The 20,658-nt window shown below is 39.8% G+C and overlaps 1 protein-coding gene across 1 annotated transcript in view; it reads right to left on the bottom strand.

Moving 5' to 3' along the window:
* The window catches only part of AK9 (adenylate kinase 9), a 2,653,312-nt gene that overhangs the window by 1,603,399 nt on the left and 1,029,255 nt on the right, over positions 1 to 20,658 (bottom strand). Inside the window, exon 18 of the mRNA XM_044066804.1 lies at positions 19,463 to 19,580. Within this exon, the coding sequence (XP_043922739.1) occupies positions 19,463 to 19,580 (118 nt within the window). The remainder of the gene's footprint in view (positions 1 to 19,462; positions 19,581 to 20,658) is intronic.

Below are 20,658 nucleotides of genomic sequence, written 5' to 3'. Positions count from 1 at the left end.
CAAAAACTAAAACAGTGGTACATATGTTGAGTGGGGATCAGTGCAGATGTTCAAAGTTTCACTTCTTCAAACCCACTTCATCGAGTCCACTTGTTCGAAGTAGTGAAACTTCGAACATTGACTTCGGCAGTCACACTACAGCACACAGAATGGGAATATTCCCTTTTCCCCACTGTAGTGCAATCTCAGAGTTGGTATATTTAAGTAGGGGGGTGTGGGGGCACAGCCCCCCACATGGGGGGTGCAGGGGGGGCTTGACCCCCCCTCCAAAAACATGTTTTAGTGTTTTGGTTTTTTTTTTTTTGGGTCGCCCGGGGAACTAGACTTCAGCGAAAGTGCACTTTCGTTGAAGTGAACCTTTGTTGAAGTGTGGGTCTTCTGCTCTATTTCAAAGAAGTGTTCTTTCGATGTAGAGCAGTAGACCCGTTGACTGATATGATTCAAGAATCAGCAAGATATGACTGATGGACTAGGCTGAAAACTTGCATGGCAAATGCAAAATTCAGCTCTACAGCTATTCAATGTGTATTACTTTTCCTGGTAGAAAAAGAAGGAATTAAGTAAAAGTGTACAGTGCTCCTCTTAGGCAACAAGATTAAACTTGATCTTGTGCTTCTAGTGGTTAGGGCTGCTTCTGAAAGGGTCTATATCACATAGTCAAAGTCTTATAACTTCGAACACATAATGTTCGAATCATTATGTTCTAATTTACAAAACTTTGACTATGGATAAAAAAAAAACAAAACAAACTGTTTTAAGTAGGGGCAAGCCCCCCTGCACCCCCCATGTGTGGGACTGCACCTCCCACACCCCCCCGCTACTTAAATATACCAACTCCAAGATCGCACCCCATTGTACAAAATGAAAGCCTCCACTTATGGAGATTTCCATTTAAACGCTTGAACTTTTACAAATTCGAACTTATGGTCTCGACCATATTAGGTTCGAACTTGTAAAAGTTCGACTACGTGATAGGAAGCCCTTCTGAAATAGCTATTCCATAAGACCACAGCCTTTAACCTTTAGCAGCCAGGGTTAAGACAAACAGCCAAAAGATAAATACAAAGAAAATAATCACATGTAAAAAAAATGAAAATAGAAGTTTGACAGAGAATGAATCTATTATTCTCCTCTGTTTAGTGATGAAAGCAAGAAGAATCTAACGTACGAGTCTGGATACAATCTGCATTAGCTTCAGACCTCCCAACCATCCCGAATTACTCGTTTTTTACCGAGATTTGGGGTCAAAATGAAGGGGTGCCACGAATCCCAAGTGGCACCCCTTCATTTCCGATGTTTTTGCTTTTTTTTTTATGTTTTGAATTTTCGCGCTGTTGTAGCTGAGGTCATCGCATGCACAATGATGTCAGCTCCATCAGCACTACCAGCCAGTCAGAAATGAGCTCAAGAAGCTCGCGTCATTATTTCTGGCTGGCTGTGAGCGGGCGGGAAATGGGAATTAAACAGCAGCAGCACTAATGCTGCCGAGAATGGGCTGCTGGCTAAGGGTTTACTTTTTTAAATTGCTATGCTGAGAATGGGCTGGCGTTGCGACTGGCGTTACTTTATTTTTGCACATTTCTGCCGAGTCGGTGCCGATGTAAACGGACTTTGGGCTGCAGGCTGAGAGAACGGGATGAAGCAAGGCAAGGCATTAGCCAGGTAAGGAAACAAAGTGTGTGTGTGTGTGTGTGTGTGTGTGTGTGTGTGTGTGTGTGTGTGTGTGTGTGTGTGTGTGTGTGTGTGAGTCCCAACCCAAGCCGAGAATCGAACGGGAGAATCTCTTGCTGTGAGGTAACAACGCTACTGCTGCTGTGTAATCGGTATAACCTATGAAAAAGATATTATGTTGACCTCTTGGGCCTTTTTGAGTTATGTGTACTAGAACCATTTGGGGCTGTGCTCTCTTTAGTGTTGTGGTTTTCCTACAGTTGGCAAGGAGACAGTTACTATGAGGCATTCCTTCATTGCTCAAAAAGCCACCAGGGCAGGGGTTCATGTAAATGACACAAACCTGGGCCTGGACACAACTACACTTGAAGCTATATGGAACTGTAATATAGGCCTTTTGCTGGAGGATTTGCCTTTGGTTCTTGATGAGTGTAGAAATGTCCTCCTGGTGAGTCCTTTTAGAGGTATATACACCAGTTTATGCCATTTCTAAATTTTAAGTGTTAACAGCAAATGTTAAGTCATATACTAATTTAAGCTTTTATACACCCCCTATATCTCTCTTTGCCTAGAAATCTTGCTGCAAGAAGCTAGTAATGTAACTGCTGTCTAGTAAATCCCCCCGACATATTGTTTACAGTTTGTTTTTTGCAAAGTTTATTCCTGTCTGCCACAAGGCTATCAAAATAAAGAAAAAAACAGATGTAGAGATATCCCCAACCACTTCAGCTTCATAGTCGAGATGGGTGCTCCCCTATGCAACTAGCAGTGCAACCCAATTTAAGCTTGTATAACTTCTACAGTACCACTAGTTCCTTTTTGTCTGAGATAGGTTATTCGTTGTTTTAACTTGCAGCACTCTTGGTAGTTGAGGGTTTTTCATTGTCACTGTTTGGAATATTTAGAGTTTTCTGATTGAGACCCTTATTGGAGTTAACTAATCTTCTCTCTCTCTCTCTCTCTCTCTCTCTCTCACACACACACTCTCTCCCTCTCTCTCTCTTACAATAGTAGGTAAGTTGTGTGTGTGTGTGTGTTGGGGGGGGGGTATTCATTTATTGTCAGGTAACAGGTATGAGCACAATTTATTACTTCACTTTATGTTACTGAGACCTGGCCCTGCCTTTTTCTTTGCTTGCTCATTCAGTTTGATACACATGATATAAAATCCATCATTTGTCAAGTTATAGAGCTTCAATATGTTTATAGATTACTAGGGGCAATTTTCATCTGAGACGTTTAAGTGGCTTTGGTCTGTGGAATAAAAAACCTTCAATGAGAATAAAGGACATTGAGAGCCACACAGAACAGTATTACCAGGTTAAACTTATATTCTAGTTGTTATGCCGCAATAAGTGCATATTAGTTATTGTACTGTTATAAAGGATCTGATTTCTTGAGTCCACATACTTACGTTTGGGGAGGATACAGGAGGACCCGGACATTATATAAATTATCTGAGTAATGTAACATCCTAGTGGGATTACTGGACTCAATCCAGCTTCAGCTGGATGTACGTAACATGCAGCTAGCTTACTGAAACATTTGATCTGTTCTGTTAGTTCCTTTTAGGACTCATACACAGCTAGGGTTGCCACCTTTTCAAATGCCCAAAGTGGGACATTTTTGGTACAAACGTCCGATTTTGCAGGCCAAAACATGCCCACGGTCAGTACAAAGGACAGAACTTCACTTTTTTTGCCTAAATAAAAGCTTATTCTTGTAGCATTTTAGTTGCTTATTCTGTTTATTATAACATTTAGGTGTTTCAGATACATAATAACTGTTTTATGCAACTATTACTTAAAATATGGGAAATAATTTTGTCCTAAAATCTCAGGACATTTGCCATTTTTACAAATGTTTTGCAGGACACAACTGCGCAAAGATCGAATGTCCCTCGCAAAGTGGGACAGGTGGTAATGCTAACATATATGCTTTGAAGAGAAATGCTGCTAATTAACTGTCACAGAAGCTGGTAGGGTTTGCATAAATATATACAAAGTCATTTAAAGAACAGAGGCAGGCAAGAAAGAAGCTATGAAAGCAATCATAGCCTGGCTGCTTCATGCATTCAGTAATTGAGAAAGCACTGCTAGAAATACCTTGGTCTAGAGATTACATTTGGGGTTTCATTCCAATATGCTTTTCCTGTTTTTAATAGTTGAATGTTTTTATTATCTGTTTTCCAGAAGGAGCAAAAAAACTGTTTATAAATTAGAAATGTCTTTTATGATGGAAATGTTCTGAATTGGGCAGTTTTATAATTATTGGTTCATGCATTTTCTTTCATTACCTACAGTACAGCCTACTGGAAAAATGTTCATTCAAACAATAAATTTAAAATGTACTCTGTCTAACAAGTGTGCTGTATTATACAAGGACTATAACTTAATAAAGTCAGGAAGGTGGGTGCATCAAAGAAAAGAACGCATCATGTATGTTTCTTGTTTTGTGTGCAAGGAGCCAATGATTTGAAAACAGCCCAAAGGTAATCTTTATCCACCACTGGCCAGATGCATTTTCTTTGGATGTGGTACGGGTTTTAATGCTGTTTCGATGAATGTGAGTTTCAAGGGCAGAGAAGTATTAATGCCAAGTCTGTTTTCATAGTGAGACAATATTGCTTTATCAGATGTCTGTTAGTGTTTGTGCATTGATGTGCTGCAAAATGTAAAAATAAAATCCAAATAATCATTGTAGAAGTAAAGCAGTATGCATGCATACATTAGTGCTTATGGTAAATGGGGCAAAATAGCCAGGTAATGGGATACTGGAATGGCTACAGGGGGACTCTGGTGCCATATTTTGGTTGTCTGTTCAGTTTGTGTTTGAAAGTTGGCATCCCACAACTCCATTGGAGTGGGTGGAGTTACGTAATTATGTATGCAAATTAGATGTTAATCAGCATACAGATTTGTACCTATTTTTCATGGGCCTTGTCCAGATTTTTAATATTTCCAGGTTGAGAGGTATGATTAGCTTCCAAACCATAATGGCAATTACATATGTACATTTTTCTTATTAATTAACACTCAGGAAGTAGCTGTCATTTAGCTGTCATTTTGTCAAATTACTGTAGAAACATGTGAAATGAAAATACTGGTCTACTGTGTATGCAATCACAATTATAAATGGAATCTCATCAGATAGCAAAATATCTAGCATAACAATGGTAATCAAGATAATATTCACTGAAAAGTTTGCACATTATGACCTTGAGTGAACCCAGGGAGATTATAATTATAAGGTACTCACCTCAAGAAAAACAATATTTCAGCTATCCTTGTTACGACAGATGGTGTCTTTCATAGTGCAGGTGTCAGGGTCATATTATTTTATTTAAAGAAGAGAACAGACCTGATGTTCTGAATGAAATTTTTTTTTACATTACCAGAGGCACTTCCACTTCACATATATGCTTCTTTTACTCAGTATTTTTTTACTTTTATTTTAAATGTGTGCTTTAGACAAAAATAATATTTGTAGTAACTGCAACAGATAGTAATACTGACGAAGAGAGGCTTATTCAATAAAATAATGTTGAATTTGAAGCAGTATCATCACTTCATTTCATATACTTCTGGAGTCTAGATGAATGCACATTATACTTGGTATTTTTAAAATGTCCATCTTTCACTCTCAAGGCACTTTAACAATGCATATGATGCATGAAAAATAACATTATTGTTAACTTGCAGACCTTCTTGTAGAAAATGCATTTGCTATCCTGCTTTTCATGTATCTTCTAACATGATAAAGTCCCTTGCTTACAAATCCACAGCTCAAAAGGAAACAATTCAGAAGAACTGCACAGATGACACGCAACTCACTCAGTTGGAAACAGTCTGTATAATGGAGATTTGATACGTAGAGAATTCCCTTAAGAAACACTTTGCATAAGCGAGGGGAAATTAGGGAATGGTCATCTCAACCATTGTGAAAATTAGAGATGGCTGCTAAAGTAACTCTAAAGGTTGACACAGCTGCTCCCTGGCTGAAGAGGTTCACCAGAAAGTCTAAAATTTTTTTCAACTGGGACTGAGAAAGGATCCAAATTATTCTTAAAAACCCAAAAAGAAAGTCTTTTCCGTTTACTGGAATGCATTTTCCTGGTGGATGATCTACGAGAAGCCAGAAGAATTTTTCGGACGGGGAAGTGATATTAGATTGCCTGGTGACTAATGGAATTGTAGGAAACAAGCTGTGAGCTTGAGGGAGTGAGGGTCTGAGTGTGACAGCCCTTGGGGGTGTGGCAAAAGATCCGGAACTGGGTCCAGAATCCAAGTTTGATGAACCAAGTGAGACTACAGGAAGTGAAATAAAACTTGCCTGGGCCAGAATGGGGCAATGAGGATTACTCTGGATCACAACCTCTGGGATTTCTTCAGAAAAATGGGAATGAGGGGAATGGGGGGAAATGCATAAAGGAGACACTGGCACCAATCTAGGAGGACAGCATCTCTTGGTGACTCTGCCTGTGGAGGAAGTAGGGCAAAGTATGCACTGCACCTGTAGTTTACTGGGGAGCCAAATAGGTCACAGCAAGACTTCCCCCAGTGCTAAATACTTGTTTTGCCACTTTGGGATTTAGAGACCACTCATGCGGTAGTAGGATGCGTCTGCTCAACTTCGCTGCTATCACATTGGAACTCCCTGGGATGTGCATTGCCACAAGAAAGTGGTTGGATGATATCGCCCCATTGCCAAACTCTCAGAGCTACCTGGCAGAGGGGGTAGGATTTGGTTCCCCCTTGTTTGTTGATGTACTAGACTAATGACATGTTGTCTGACTGGATTGCAACCATTCTCGGAGGAAGAGCATTCTGAACGGCTTGCAACGCTAGGAGGACTACTCTCATCTCCAGGACATTGATTTGCAAGTAGGTCTCTTGAGAAGACCGAGTGCCTTGGACTGTATTTCCTAGATAATGCCCCCCCAGCCCATCTGGGAGGTGTCCATGGTCACTATGGCATTCGGTTGAGATGGAACAAAAGGCTGTCCAATAAGGATCTTTTCTGACTCCATCCACCAAGACAGATCTTTCTCACAAGTTTCCGTTATCAAGATTGGATGACTTAATGAGTGAGTAAGGATGGACCACTGCAAGGCTAGAAGCCAATGAAGTATTCTCATGTGAAACCATGCCATGGGAACTAAGGTGATAGCTGCTGGCATGGAACCCAGGGTTTAAAGAACAAGAAGAACAGGCATTTTTCTTTTCAGAAAAATGGACTGCACTTTCCTTCTTATCTTTTGTAGTCTGTGAAGGGGTAGAGAGAGACTATGCAAGAGGCTGTACTGAGTCATGCTCCGATGTACTCAAGGTCTTGAGCAGGGGACAGCTGAGACTTTTCGTAATTTACTGTGATTCCTAGGGACTTGAAGAGATGTACGGTGAACTCTAAGTTTTGAATCAGTAGATGCCTAGTGGGGGCAGTGATGAGCCAGTCGTCTAGATAAGGAAACATCTGAAATCCATGTAATCTCACATGGGCTGTGATGGCCACCATACATTTGAACACCCTATGGGTCATGGTCAGCCCAAATGGTAGTGCCCTGAACTAGCAATGACTGGCTCCCAGACGAAAGCAGAGAAACCTTCTTGTGCTCTTGTCTATTTTTATGTGATCATACGCATCTTGAAGGTCTATAGAGCACATCCAATCTTCTTCCTCTAGAAAGGGGAGAATAGACTGAATTGTGACCATCCCGAATTTTGTCTGCTGGACAAACTTGTTTAGAAGACTGAGGTCTAGGACTGGTCCTCTCCCCATCTTTTTGGCACTAAAAAGAATCTTGAGTAAAACTCGAATCCTAACTGCTCTGATGGGACTTATTAGATGACTTTTTTTGCAGCAGCCTTTGTATTTCTTTGGCAGCTTTATTCCTCTGATGGGTAGAACATCAGGGATTGTCCCTTGAGAACATGGGGTTATGTGGAAGGGGATACTGTAACCTCTGGCAATGATTCGCTTGACCCAAGAATCAGACGTTATTAGTCGCCAGGCTGACAGGTGAAGAGAAAGTCTTCCCCTGACTGCTTCCAGATGTAAGCAATCAGGCATCCTTTCAGGAGCACTGGAAGGGTTGTTCAGAGAAGGAATACCTGGACCCCTAGTTTTGCAGGCCACCTTTGCCTCAGGGTAAGTGTCTTCCATCTGAGCTCCCCCCTCTGCCTCGAGGGGAGCCAGTGCCACGTGTGTCATATAAAGATCCCTGGTAATTCTTGAACCACATTTTCCCACGCCTCTGATTCCTGGAGAAGGATCATTGTGGGATGGAAAAATTAATGCCCACAGCAGATAGGGTCTTAGGGCCAATCAGGGATGATCACTTAAACAAAGCATTGATGAAGGAAGACTTCAAGGGCTCCACAAATTCACACAAGTGCATCTGGGTATGTCACCTAATGACAACACCAGAACCCGCTGCTCTGGATATCCCTTTGACTGTATGGGCGATGAGTCAAATGGACGAGTTTGATATAGACTCCAAGGGTGGCTAGCTGCAGGGAAATATTATCTTGTATCTCAATGGACACAGCCCCAGCTAGAGTTTCTGATAATTCCTTAATCAGATCTCTCTGGAGTCTAGTAAAATGTGTCAAAAAGTTCAAAGACCTAAGTGCGAAGGTCGATGACGCGTAGACCCACTTTCCAAACCTGTCCATTGTCCTAGACTCCCGGTTAGGAGGATGAACAGAAGGACTCTCATCAGCTAGTTCCTTTTTGGTGGCAGCCACCACCACCATGGCAAACCCTTCACCCAATACTGGTGGTCTTCTAGTGGAGATAATATTTTGTCAGGTCTCCGGGGAATGGGCTCTATGGTGTCAGGAGCTTTCCAAGCTCACTGCACGATTAGCTTGACTAGGTCATCAGTGGGTGGGGACACCCAGGAGGTAGATGGTCGGGCACCAAAAGCTTGCAAGTACATGTTTTTCTCCGAGGATGGGTCTTGGGACGTCCAGTCACCTCTCTGTTTCAGAATTTCTAGGATGTCTCTAAAGGAAACATCCTCAGGGGGTGACCATGGGGAACCCTCCCCTTCATCAAAATCTGTGTCCTCCATGATGGATTTTTCACGGGAATCCAAATCCTTCCTCTTGCATGTCCTGTTTCAGTTGGCCCCTCAGTGAGAATCTCTGGGGAGGACTCTGAAGAGGAGGGGTCCTGTAACTGGGCAACTTAAAGCTTCAGTGCTCACTGTCCTGTCATAGATATTGGTGTTAACTCTGGACAACAGGAAATGGAAATATGGCACTCTGTTCCGGGTGGGGCCAGCTGGGAACTGCAGGCTAAAGCCCTCTCCATAACCCGAAAGGCGGTACCCCCAGAAAAGGAGTGGGAGCCCAGAACTGAGAAGGACCACCTCAGAACTGAGGTCACACTCCACTCCGAGGGACTGCCCTCCAAGTTTGGAGCCAGGGAAAGACTCAAAACCATCAAAGCATCTGGAACCAAGATTGGCACCATACCCAAACTAGGTGCTGACCTGGCAACCAAAGAACCAATGGAGGGATCTCAGCCCTGAGACTCAGTCAGTTCCATGGCAGGAACTGATGACGTCAGAGCAACCTTTGGTGCAGAGGTGGACACACCTAATGGCACTGAAGCAGGTGGCACTGGGGGTATCAAAGTGCTAGGCTACAAAACTGAAGTGGAAGTCAGAGGAGGATAAGTAGGAGACAAGGGAGAAAAGGTCTCCAATCCAGATGGGAGAATACCTCTGGGCAGTAACAGCTGATCCACCAACCTTACAACATCCAACTCTGAGAGACACCTAGAGGACCATACTGAAAGGGCTGAAAGAGACTCTGGTCTTTCAATGAATGGACTTGGTAATTGTCCTTTGTAGGGGTCTATGTTTGGGAAATATCTTGTCCTGGGCATTTCCAATATAGGCTTTGGTGCTGACAGGGTGGACTGTGGCTTTATCGGTGTCGATGTGAATATGTGTTGAGCAGTAGGTGAAGTCGATGCCGAGCCAGAACCTACAGAGGCTGGTGCCGACAAGGGTGTTGACGGCACCATTGAAGTTGATGGTGCCGAGGAGGCACTAGGTTGAAGTTTCTGAACCTTAGTGTCAGTTCTGAAGGACGCAGAACTGAGGATTTATGTTTAGAAGCCTCTGTAACAGAAGGTGAAGTTGGTACCGAATGAGGTGTGCCTAAGCAGTAGACACATAAAAGATGCCCATCAGAATTGGGCATCCTTCTATCACAGTCTTGACAATGTTTGAATCCCGAAGTGCCTTTAGATGGCTTATCAGTAATACAAGCCCAATAATATAGTCACACACACACACGCATGTGCACGTGCATGTGAAAGGGAAAGTAGAGAAGATGACAAGATCTAACAACACGCCGGCAAGGGTGTTGACAACATTGAAGTTAATGGTGCCAAGGAGGCACTAGGCCGAAGTTTTGGAACCTTAGTGTCAGTTCTGAAGGATGCAGAACCAAGGATTTATGTTTATAAGCCTCTGTAACAGAAGGTGAAGTTGGTACCGAATGGCTTTTCTTCTTTGGTAGGTCTTGTTGGGTGTCCACCTTGGATAAGGCTTCGCTAAAAGGGGATTTAAGTAAACCTTTTAGTAACAGCTTATTCTTGCACTCTGCTAAGGTTCTCTGACTGAACCCCATACACAACTCGCAATCCAAATCCAGATGAGGTGTGCCTAAGCAGTAGACACATAAAAGATGCCCATCAGAATTGGGCATCCTTCTATCACAGTCTTGACAATGTTTGTATGTTAAAGTGCCTTTAGATGGTTTTTCAGTAATGGGGTGTTTATCAGACATGTCAAAGCTAGTCAAAGGGTGAAAAACAAAAATACAAGCCCAATAATATAGTCACACACCCATGCGCACGCGTGTGCGAAAGGGAAAGTAGAGAAGGAGGCAAGATCTACCAACAATGGGAGATAAGATTACCTGAGGTAACGGGGCAAGTACCAATGATAGTACTAAAGGAAAACCAAAATGGGTTAGAAGAAAAAGGGTAGAGGAGTATACAACCATATAGATATATGTATATAAAGATAGCGAGAGAAAGGAAAGAGTTAAGGAGAAGCAATTTTTAAAGCTATCTCAATAAAAATGGAAATTAGAAAAACACTTAGCTGAGAGAAAGGCTGACATGTCTTGCTGACAGAGTGGCAAATGAGATCTGAGGTAATATACACAAGGGCATTATGGGTAGGGACTTGGCTCAGAGTTTTTGGCTGGCACAAGCTGTATAACAAGCCAGTTCTGAGGATCAGAACCGAATCCCCGCTGTCAAGAATAAATGAAGACCGACAACATCAGATACTTTATTCTATTACAGCAAACATCTGAGTAGGCATAACATGAGTGCTGTCGGCCAGATTACATGGGCTTCCTGAGATCTACAGAAATCTTTTTGAATAGTGCATTTTCTAGGCTTAGTATATATTGTTCTATCAATGGGGTAATACAAACGTAAATATGTTACAGCCTGATTTGCCACACCAATTGCAATCTACTATTACCTTTCCTTGGAAACCACAAATCAGTAGGCCATGACATATCCTACATGTGTATTGCCACTTTTTTAGAACAATACATAAAGAGCCTACAAAATGCATTGTATAGAAAGATTTCTGTAGATCTGAGGAACTCCATGTAATTTGTAAGAAAGCACTCATCTTGTGCCCACTTAGATGTTTTCTCTGCTGTTATAAAGCTTTTCATGGATCAAGAAGAAACAAGCCTGTGGAAGTCATTCTGATAAAAGGTAGTGAATTACTTTAAGTTCTAAAAACTTTTCTCATCTACGTGGTTTGCCTGGTACTTGCATATTACCTGCAAGTTAATTTTCCTCTTGAGCTGTTTTTGCTGGTCCTTGGGTATACTTAGGGCTGGGATTCTTACTACCACTCATCAGGTAGGCAGTGCATCCATGATGCTATAGCAACATGCAGTTTTCTGGCATCCTTAATTCTTGTCCTCATGTTATACAAATACTGAAGTACTTCTGTCTGAGCAACTCACTCTCTCTCTCTCTTCCCTCATTTCTTTATACCTACCTCTGTCTTTAATGAAACCTAATGAAGCTAAACATATCTATACCTTTTGAATTCTGGCTTGCTATCCTGAGTACATTATTAAAGAGTTAGGTAATATGTATAGGTAAGCCAATGTGCTGAACCAGTATGTTACAGGAAATCTGCATATCTCTCATGATTCATTCATAAGCAGAGGTTTTAAACTATATTCAAGTACAACTTTCTATATTTTGAAAGGGTCTTTCTAAATGGGTCATATGCATCTGCTTCAGAGTTTTTGGTTTTGTGTTTTAAGAGTCATACATTTTGACATGCTAACATCTGTGCAGAAGTATAAAGTGCTTTTACTTCTATTTCTTTACTGCAATAGTTAAAATACAACATAAAAAAGAAGTTATATACTCGCCATAACATTTCATCTGTGTTGTCCATTTACATTCTTCCTCAACTAATGTTTCAGATCCAATCCTCAGATCAAACTTAGCCACCATCTACAGATTCTAGGATCCAACTCTCGAGCTCCTCACTTACCTATAATGCCCCTGACCACTGCAATACCTCAGATTGAATATTCTGCTAATATATGTATTATTATCTGAAAATACAATAATAATGCTATGACAGAAAAGTGATAACTGAAAGATCAGGAGCACAAACAGGATTGATAGAGCCTATCAAAAATTCCATTAGATCTCTCCCAAAGACATGGAAGGAGGGAGAGAGGGAAGTTGAGGAAGAATGAAAATGAACAATGCAGATGGAACGTTATGGTGAGTACATAACTTCTTTATCTGATGTTGTCATTTTCATTTGTTCCTCAGTAAATGGGACAGAGTTTCCAGCTATAGTAACCTTGGGTGGCCTTCATGAAAGGATGTTCTGGAAAAACAAGGAACCAAAAGCAGCTCTATTTCTGGAGATGATGTCCAGTTTGTACTGATCAATGAATGTATGGGTGTTAGAGCATGCAGCAGCTGCACAAATATCATTAATGGATGCTCTAGCCCAAAAAGCAACCAATGCAGATATTGACATAGTTGAATGTGCCTTTAGTTGTCTTGGTAGAGTTACGCCTTTCAAGGAATAAACATAGGATATACAATCTTTTATCCATTTGGCCAGTGTAGTTTTTGAAACTGGTTTTCCCATTCTATTATTAGTAAAGCAGACAATAATTGATAAGTTTTCCTAAACTCCTTGGTCCTGTGAAGATAAAAACAAAGTTGTTTATGTATGTCTAGAAGATGAAGGGTGTATTCTCTTTTATTTTCAAATTTGGGGAAGAAAACTGGCAAAATGATCACTTGATTGATGTTGGTTTCAGAGGCAACCTTTGGTAAAAAGGAAGGGTTTGTGCATAAAGTAACGATGTCTTTCTGAAAAGAAAATACGGTGGTTTGGAAGATAGTGCTTGGAGTTCAGATACATGTCTTACAGAAGTTATAGCCACCAGAAAGACAGTTTTCCTGGGAAAAAAAACTTGAGATCTCCTTTAACTGATGGTTCAAAGGGAGAATGTACTAAAGTTTGCAAAACCATAGTGAGGTCCCAAGGTGGAGAAGGGTCCTTTATTGGAGGTCTAAGTGAAAAGGTACCCTTAAGAAGAGTCTTACATATTTATTTTATTTATTGATTTAACATTTGTTTAACAGGAAATCTAACTGGAACACAGCCCATTTTCAACACTTAGTTCAGTACATTTTTCTCACCATCTCTCCGAAAGATGGCATATAAAAGCTAGGCAATGTCTTCAACTATCTGAAGTTATTCCTTTGACATAAATATGTGCATTATTGGATCAGAAGTAAGAAAAGTCCTCAGAAATCCCATTTTATGCTATATGGTGGCAAATGTGAAAATAATGATTATACTTCTTAAGTAATAACAGCAAAACATTTAAATTTTTAACAGTGAAATGGGGTTGGAGAACCATTATGAAGCTGGAAAAACAAAACAGACATTCCTGGCTACAGTTCTGGTTGTGCTGTCAGGTTTTTTTTTTTTTTAATGGTAGTATACTAGGGTAACTAAATTCATCATGTACAATGAATAATTACGATAGGGTAAATCGCAAAATCTGCTGACAATCAGAACTTTTATTAAACACAACCTCTAGTAAGCGCTTTTACCTCTTTTGCATTAAAAAAACTCAGAGCCTTCTTCAGACTGAGGCACAAGTCACACTCTCCATATTTAAAATAACCAAATACATCACATGACTTGTTAAAAACATCACAGGTTCAAAAATCACACAAAACTTAAAATTCAATGTTTCAACCCCTTTCTTTTTAGATACATAATAAAATCCTCCATGTTATTCAACCCTGGAGGAAAACAAGCATTCAGCCTGACCTGCCAGCAGTATTCCAGCCAGCCCAATTCATCTTCTGTATTAATTATAATAGCAGTATTCACTAAAGTCTCTAAGACCAAAACTTTAAAGTCAGTTTTACACTTTCCACATTTATAATGTTTGCTCAAGGCACTTCTATCATCACCTATCCGAATGGCACATTTATATTCATAAATCCTTCTATATAACTCTCTAGTTGTTCTCCCCACATAGAAGGAGTTACACTGTGAACACACTATCAGATAGATAACATTTTTAAATTTACAACTAAGCACCCCTGGCATTTCACTAAGCTATTCCCCACTTCTAACTCACAAGACTCAGTATACAAAAAATTGCACATATTACAATTGAAATATTTCATCATCCCATATTTATGTTCATAGGTTCATAGGTAGGTACTAGGCTATCGGACCAAGGGCCTACGTAAGCCTTGCCAACAAGGTTCCCTGGCTTACACCACCCAAAGAAAGTTATTTTCCTGTGCCGTTGTTGAGCAGAGACTCAGAAGTGATCCCAGGAGTGTATTTCCTATTTCCCATCCACTCATCAAGATTCTTCTTGAAGAGTGCTAATGAGGAACTTTGCTTGACATAGATGGGTAGCTTGTTCCAGAGTATGGGAAGTCTCTGGGACAGGAATCTATCCCTCCAGCACATCCTGTTTATTATGGTGCCAAGGTTTAAGTCCCTAGAGCATGTAGCTCGGAGAGATTTAGATTTCTTTAGGTGTGGCATATCCAACAGCTCTGGGTTTGACATAGCTTTATATTTTAGGCAGAGATCACCTCAGAGTAGGTGATATGCTACAGAGTAAAGCTGGAGTTTTTTGAGATGGCCAGTGTAGGGCATCTGTATTATGCCAATAATCCTCTTTGTGAGGTACTTCTATGGTCTTTCCAGCTGCTGCAGATGTCTTGTGAGGTACATTCCAAAAGGGGCATTGTACTCTATAATGGGTCTAATGAGTGTCGAGTAGGGGGGAAGAATGATCTCTTTTTTCCTGTATGAGAACCCTTTTGTGATGAGGCGTGCCACGTAGTAGGATTTCCTGACTACTGTGGCAATGTGATTATCAAAGGAGAGACTACTGTCCACCTGAGTCCCAAAGTCTCTTATCACACATTCAGCATTAAGTAGACTGCCGCCTATGTGGTAGTTCATGGGTACAGAGTTTTTACCAAAGGGGATGACAATGCACTTTTTGGCATTGAGCTTGAAGCCATGGCTCTGATACCAGGCATCTGTCTCAGTGAGGCCCTTCTGTAGGATGTCCACATCATTTGGGGACTCTACTATGACTCCTAGTTTGCAGTCATCTGCGAACTTCATTAGCCAAAGTATTTCTGTGTTAGCCTGTACTTCAGAGAAGTATATACCAAACAGGAGAGGTCCCAGGACTGAACCCTGTGGTACTCCACTTGTCACTGGTTTGAAGCCAGATTTGGAGTCTGCAGCTTTTACAGTGTGGGTTCTGTCAGTGAGCCAGTTGGCAACCCATCTTGTAATGTAGGGATTCAGCCACTTTTGGCTTATTCAATTTACCTTGAAAAAAGATTATTATAACTTTCGGCTCTCTTTTGAATAAATCTAGATTTAGCACCTATTTTACTTATTACATCACTATCAGCTCTAAATAATTACCAATTTCTACTTATCACATTCGTAACAGCTGTTGAATCTACACTATTTTGTACTGCCATGCCGTTCCATAGCTAAAAGCAGAATCATTATTCAAATTCCTAACCAAACTTCCTTCCCTTTTATTCTACTTGATCATGTAAAATTCTTTTAACTTCAACTTCGGGATATCCCCTGTTAACAATTTTGTTACAAAAATGGTTAGCTTCTTCCAAGAAATCATTATTATTCTTGGTTAAATCACTTATCCTTGTTAACTGTCCCTTCACTATATTCATTTTTGTTCTTTTTGGGTGCATACTAGAAAAATATAAGTACATATTATTCTGAACTTCCTTTTTATAAACTTTATAAACTAACCTATTATTTTATTTATAAATGGTTAGATCCAAAAATTGATCTCACTTTTGTCAAAATGATGTGTAAATTTTAGATATGAACTAACATTCATATAATGTATAAATTACTCTAATTCACCAGTTGTTCTACTCCAACTCAAAAACATATAATCAATAAATCTGACCATTTTCATAATGTACTTCTTAAATCTACTTTCTAGTACATTAGCTACCTCCCACCCATGCATGACAACATTAGCATAGATGGGGGCAAGTGCTGCACCCATAACCTGCGTTTGTACATATATTTCTTCATAAAAGGACAGAAAATTGTAACTTAGGACAATGTCTATCATTTCCATAAGTAACCCAAATGTATTAGTTGAAAATATATTCTTCCATAACAACTCCATCCTGTCTGTTTCCATCCCTTCATCATTTGGGATCATGGTATATAAAGATTTTATATCTAACATCACTAATAAATCACTTTCCATAACTACAATTTCCTCAATTGTCTTTAAGAAGTCAAAACTGTCTTTGATATAAGTTAAATAAGTGGGAACCACTTTTTGTAGATGTTTGTCAACAAATACTGACAATCCTTCTGCTTTACTAATAGCACTTGAAACAATGGGTTTTAGTAGGGGCTCATTCAAATTCTTATGGATCTTTGGTATCCCAAATATCCGACTGATCTTAGGGTTGAAATTCACCAAACTTTTTCTCATCCCTTTATCTATACATGAATCAATAAACATATAATCCTTTTTTACTTATTTCATAGTGATCTTTTTATAATACTTATCATCCGATAAAATTTCCCCTATTTTTCTTTCATAATCTACCCTATCAAGTGCCACCAAAAACTCCCCTTTATCAGCCTTCAAAAACAGAATATCTTCATTTTTTATCAGATTATCAAAATAATTTTTCTCACTTTGTGTCAAATTATAATATTTAAATTCTGCTTTATTATCTAAGATCTCTATAATCTGTGCTTCACATATGTTCAAAAACATTTCTAACTCTTTGTGCAATGGTGGGTTAAAACAGCTTGGCTTATAACAATGAGACTTTGTTCTTTCCTGCTTTTTAAACATGACATCAAAATTCAAAAGTCTAACATAATCTCTCAGTTCATTGATGGTTTGCAACATATTAGCTCTCTGAGCAGGAGCAAAGTTCCATCCCTTACTCAAAACAAGGCATTGTTCTTGCGATAAACATTGTTTTGACAAATTAACAATCTTAAAATTCACGCACATCCACGGTGGTGCAGCGGTAGAGTTGTTGCCTCACAGCAAGAGGTTCTCCCATTCGATTCTCAGCTGGAGTGCGGGGAGTGCCTTCTGTGTGGAGTCTGCATGTCCTCCCCGCAGTAGCGTGGGCATTCAAATGATATGTGTAAATGGGCGTGCCTTCGTTGAAGGTTGAACGTTGAGCTGGCACCTCGGCGTTCATCAAAATCAACTGCCAATCATTAGCGGACCGGAGTTCCGCTGTGGCGACCCATAACCAGGAAAAGCCGAAAGACATCAACAACAATCTTAAAATTCACAGTACCTATGTCCTCCAAAATTGTTTCCCTTTTTTCCAGTTCCGTCTTTGTCGACCCTTGTTCATATGTCCGTTTTTTGGCTGCCTTTTATTATGATCAAAGCTGTTGCCTCCACCATTTGCTGCAACCTCACCCAAGTTCTCTCACCACTGTTTACTATTTGGTAAACTTTTACTACCTGCTGATTCCCTTGTCGTGGCCCTGGTTGTGGCAACACCTCTCTTGTTGCAGGGTCTATAACCTGTATATTGACACTTACATTTGAATTCACATTAAATTGATCAACTGAGCCCTTCTATAGCCCCAGATTTAACATTTCTTTTGGATCCACTTCTAGCAGACATTAAGTTCTTTTCTTTACAATTCAAATGCTCTGACCTTCTTACAGCATTCGTCTCAATTCCTTCTGCATTCATGTTTCCCATCATCACATTTCTTTCGGACTCGCCTTTCTGCTGCAAACCATATGCGGAGGCCAATCCCCCTGCATACTCAAGCCGATCCCTATCAAACTTCTTTGTTTTCCTTTTGCTTAATACTTCATTCAGTTTGATTAAATTGTCCTGAATTGGGCACATCTTACTGTTGAAATTTTCAACAGAGGTCATTTCTTTTAATTTCACGAAATTAGTGCACTCATTCTCCATTAGCTCAGCCACCTTAACATTATTATGACTCAACAGTACTTCCATATATTGTATTCCAGCTTTCTGGTTGATATCTAGCCATTTATCAACCAGTTCTTTTGGTAAATCATTCCAGTAGGCAGCTTCATTACCCTTAGCCCCTTTGCGACTCTTTGGGCTTTAAGACTGTTCTCAAAAAACATAATGTCCCACTGCAAACATTTTAATTTAGCTAGGTCTCTTTCAAGTTCTACAAATAATTCACAGTGGCTGGCTTTTTGAATGATAGGTAACTGCTGCTCACTATTATTTCCAAATGGATTTATCGGTAGAGCTAAACATCCCTTCAGGACTTCCTCACTGGTCAGTAGGCTTGACCTTCTCCCATATGTGGCTACAGAACTCATATTTCCTTCATTATTGATGATAAAAGAACCTATGGGTGTGTCATTCAACATGCTGGTAACACTGTGAAGCTCGTACTAGGAATAGTGTGGTTATCCATCCATAGTAAGCTGTAACACGACCAAAGTCTTTTTAATGCAAAAGGGATGAAAGCGCTTACTAGAGGTTGTGTTTAATAAAAATGCTGGTTGTCAGCAGATTTTGCGATTTTTATTTCCATTTTATTTTGTTGGTTGCTATTTACTGCTTTTGAGAGAGTATTTGATATGCTTTCTCAAGGCAGCCTCAAGACATTCACTTCTTTAGCTTCACTTTTGAGATGAATGCTTTGAAGCCCTTTCACAAAAATGTAAAAACTTAGTCATGATTTGACAGCCAGGTGCACTGCCTCTTAGATTCAGACATACATTCAAGCACATGGGCACACGCACACACACACACACACACACACACACACACACACACACACACACACACACACACACACACACACACACACACTCACACACACACACACACTCTAAGTTTTCTGTGACCCAGTCACCAATTATTTGTATAATAATGCCACTATGTATTCATTTCTTCCCCAGGCTTTCAGTAGTATCCTGAGTAACAGTTTGCAAAAAGAAAGCCACTGTGGTCTCTGTCTCTGCATTTTGCATATTTCCCCATGTATTGCTATTTTTGTTTCTCATTTTGTTACTGCATTACTGTTCCTTGGAGATGACAACTGGATAAATGTTTCTTTGTTAAATCATAATTTAAAAGGACAGAGAAACAGGACAAATATTTTGACGTGTATGCTGCTTGCGTTTAACACTTAGGATGTACTCACCTTGCTGCTTCCTCTGCCTCTTGTTTCTTTCTTGAACGTTCCTTTTGCAGCCTTTGTAAAATCTGACCATTGATTTCTTCTTTATTCAGCTTATACAGCCTTCCCAGGAGAAAGTTACCTAAGAGAGAACATGAAGCACAGTTGATTCACAGCCGTTGGTTAAAAAGGAAAGTACCATTTTCAATCAGCACCTCATTCATTTGCATTTCTATGACTATTACTGATTTTTATGTGCTCAACCCCGCTGAACCATCATATTGCTAGAGAGGCAATGAAAAGTTTAGCATGGAGATATGTCTAACGGGTTTTCTCTCCAACATTTTTATAAGCTCACCCCTTCTCTTCTTACCAGTTCAATTCAATTTGCCCACAAGCTTCATTTTCATTGTTTAGGTCATATCATTTCATATTAGTTCACCCCCTGATAAGTTTTTATCTATTTATTTAGCTATAGTACTCTCAACCTGAAGTACTTTGGTTTTCTAATGTTGTGGCTGAATAAAATGAAAGTGACTGTTTTTTATTTGTTGCAATCACATTTCAGTCTTCTTAACCTAAGGTTACTAGGGCCATGCAAATACTAAAATCCGCCATAAAAGTCACCATATGATAACTACGAAGAGGACTTTCATGATAGCCAAGGAGAAGTAAGTACAGTAGAAACTCTATTATTTGCAATTTTTCAACATGGTTGAGGACTTCTGTTTTGTCCAAAAAAAATTCACATATTTCTAGAAAACTGAAAAAAACAAGAATTCTATGAGCTCTGTATTTAACTCAGAAAAAAGTTCATAAAATGGAAAACCCAATAGATTACATTAGAAATCAAATAACTTTTCTAAAGTAAAGAAAGTAAAGCTATCTTGGACTTCTAGTAATTCTGGAAAAAAGTGCTAGAAGAAATAGCATATAATAGTTTGGTTTGAGCTTCCAAATTAATTGAGATACCTGCAGAATTAAAAATCAATCCATTTCTGTTGGCATATAGGGGATAAAGGTTTGACTGCAATCCTAGCAATCAGAATTTGATTAGCACTTTGTGGGACTGTTGAAGTTGGCATGGAGGAAGAAAGAATGATACAGCTCAGCCTGTTTGCCTCTATTCCAGATGACAGAAGGGAGGAAGAAGAATGATACGGCTCAGCCTGTTTGCCTCTATTCCAGATGACAGAAGGGATATACATGTTTAAAGTGCT

This window comes from Protopterus annectens, chromosome 1.part0, assembly GCF_019279795.1.
Source record: "Protopterus annectens isolate FY-2018-M chromosome 1.part0, PAN1.0, whole genome shotgun sequence".
Classification (NCBI taxonomy): Eukaryota; Metazoa; Chordata; order Ceratodontiformes; family Protopteridae; genus Protopterus; species Protopterus annectens.
The sequence above is the reverse complement of the archived record's forward strand: the minus strand, read 5'-3'. Positions and strand labels throughout refer to the sequence as shown.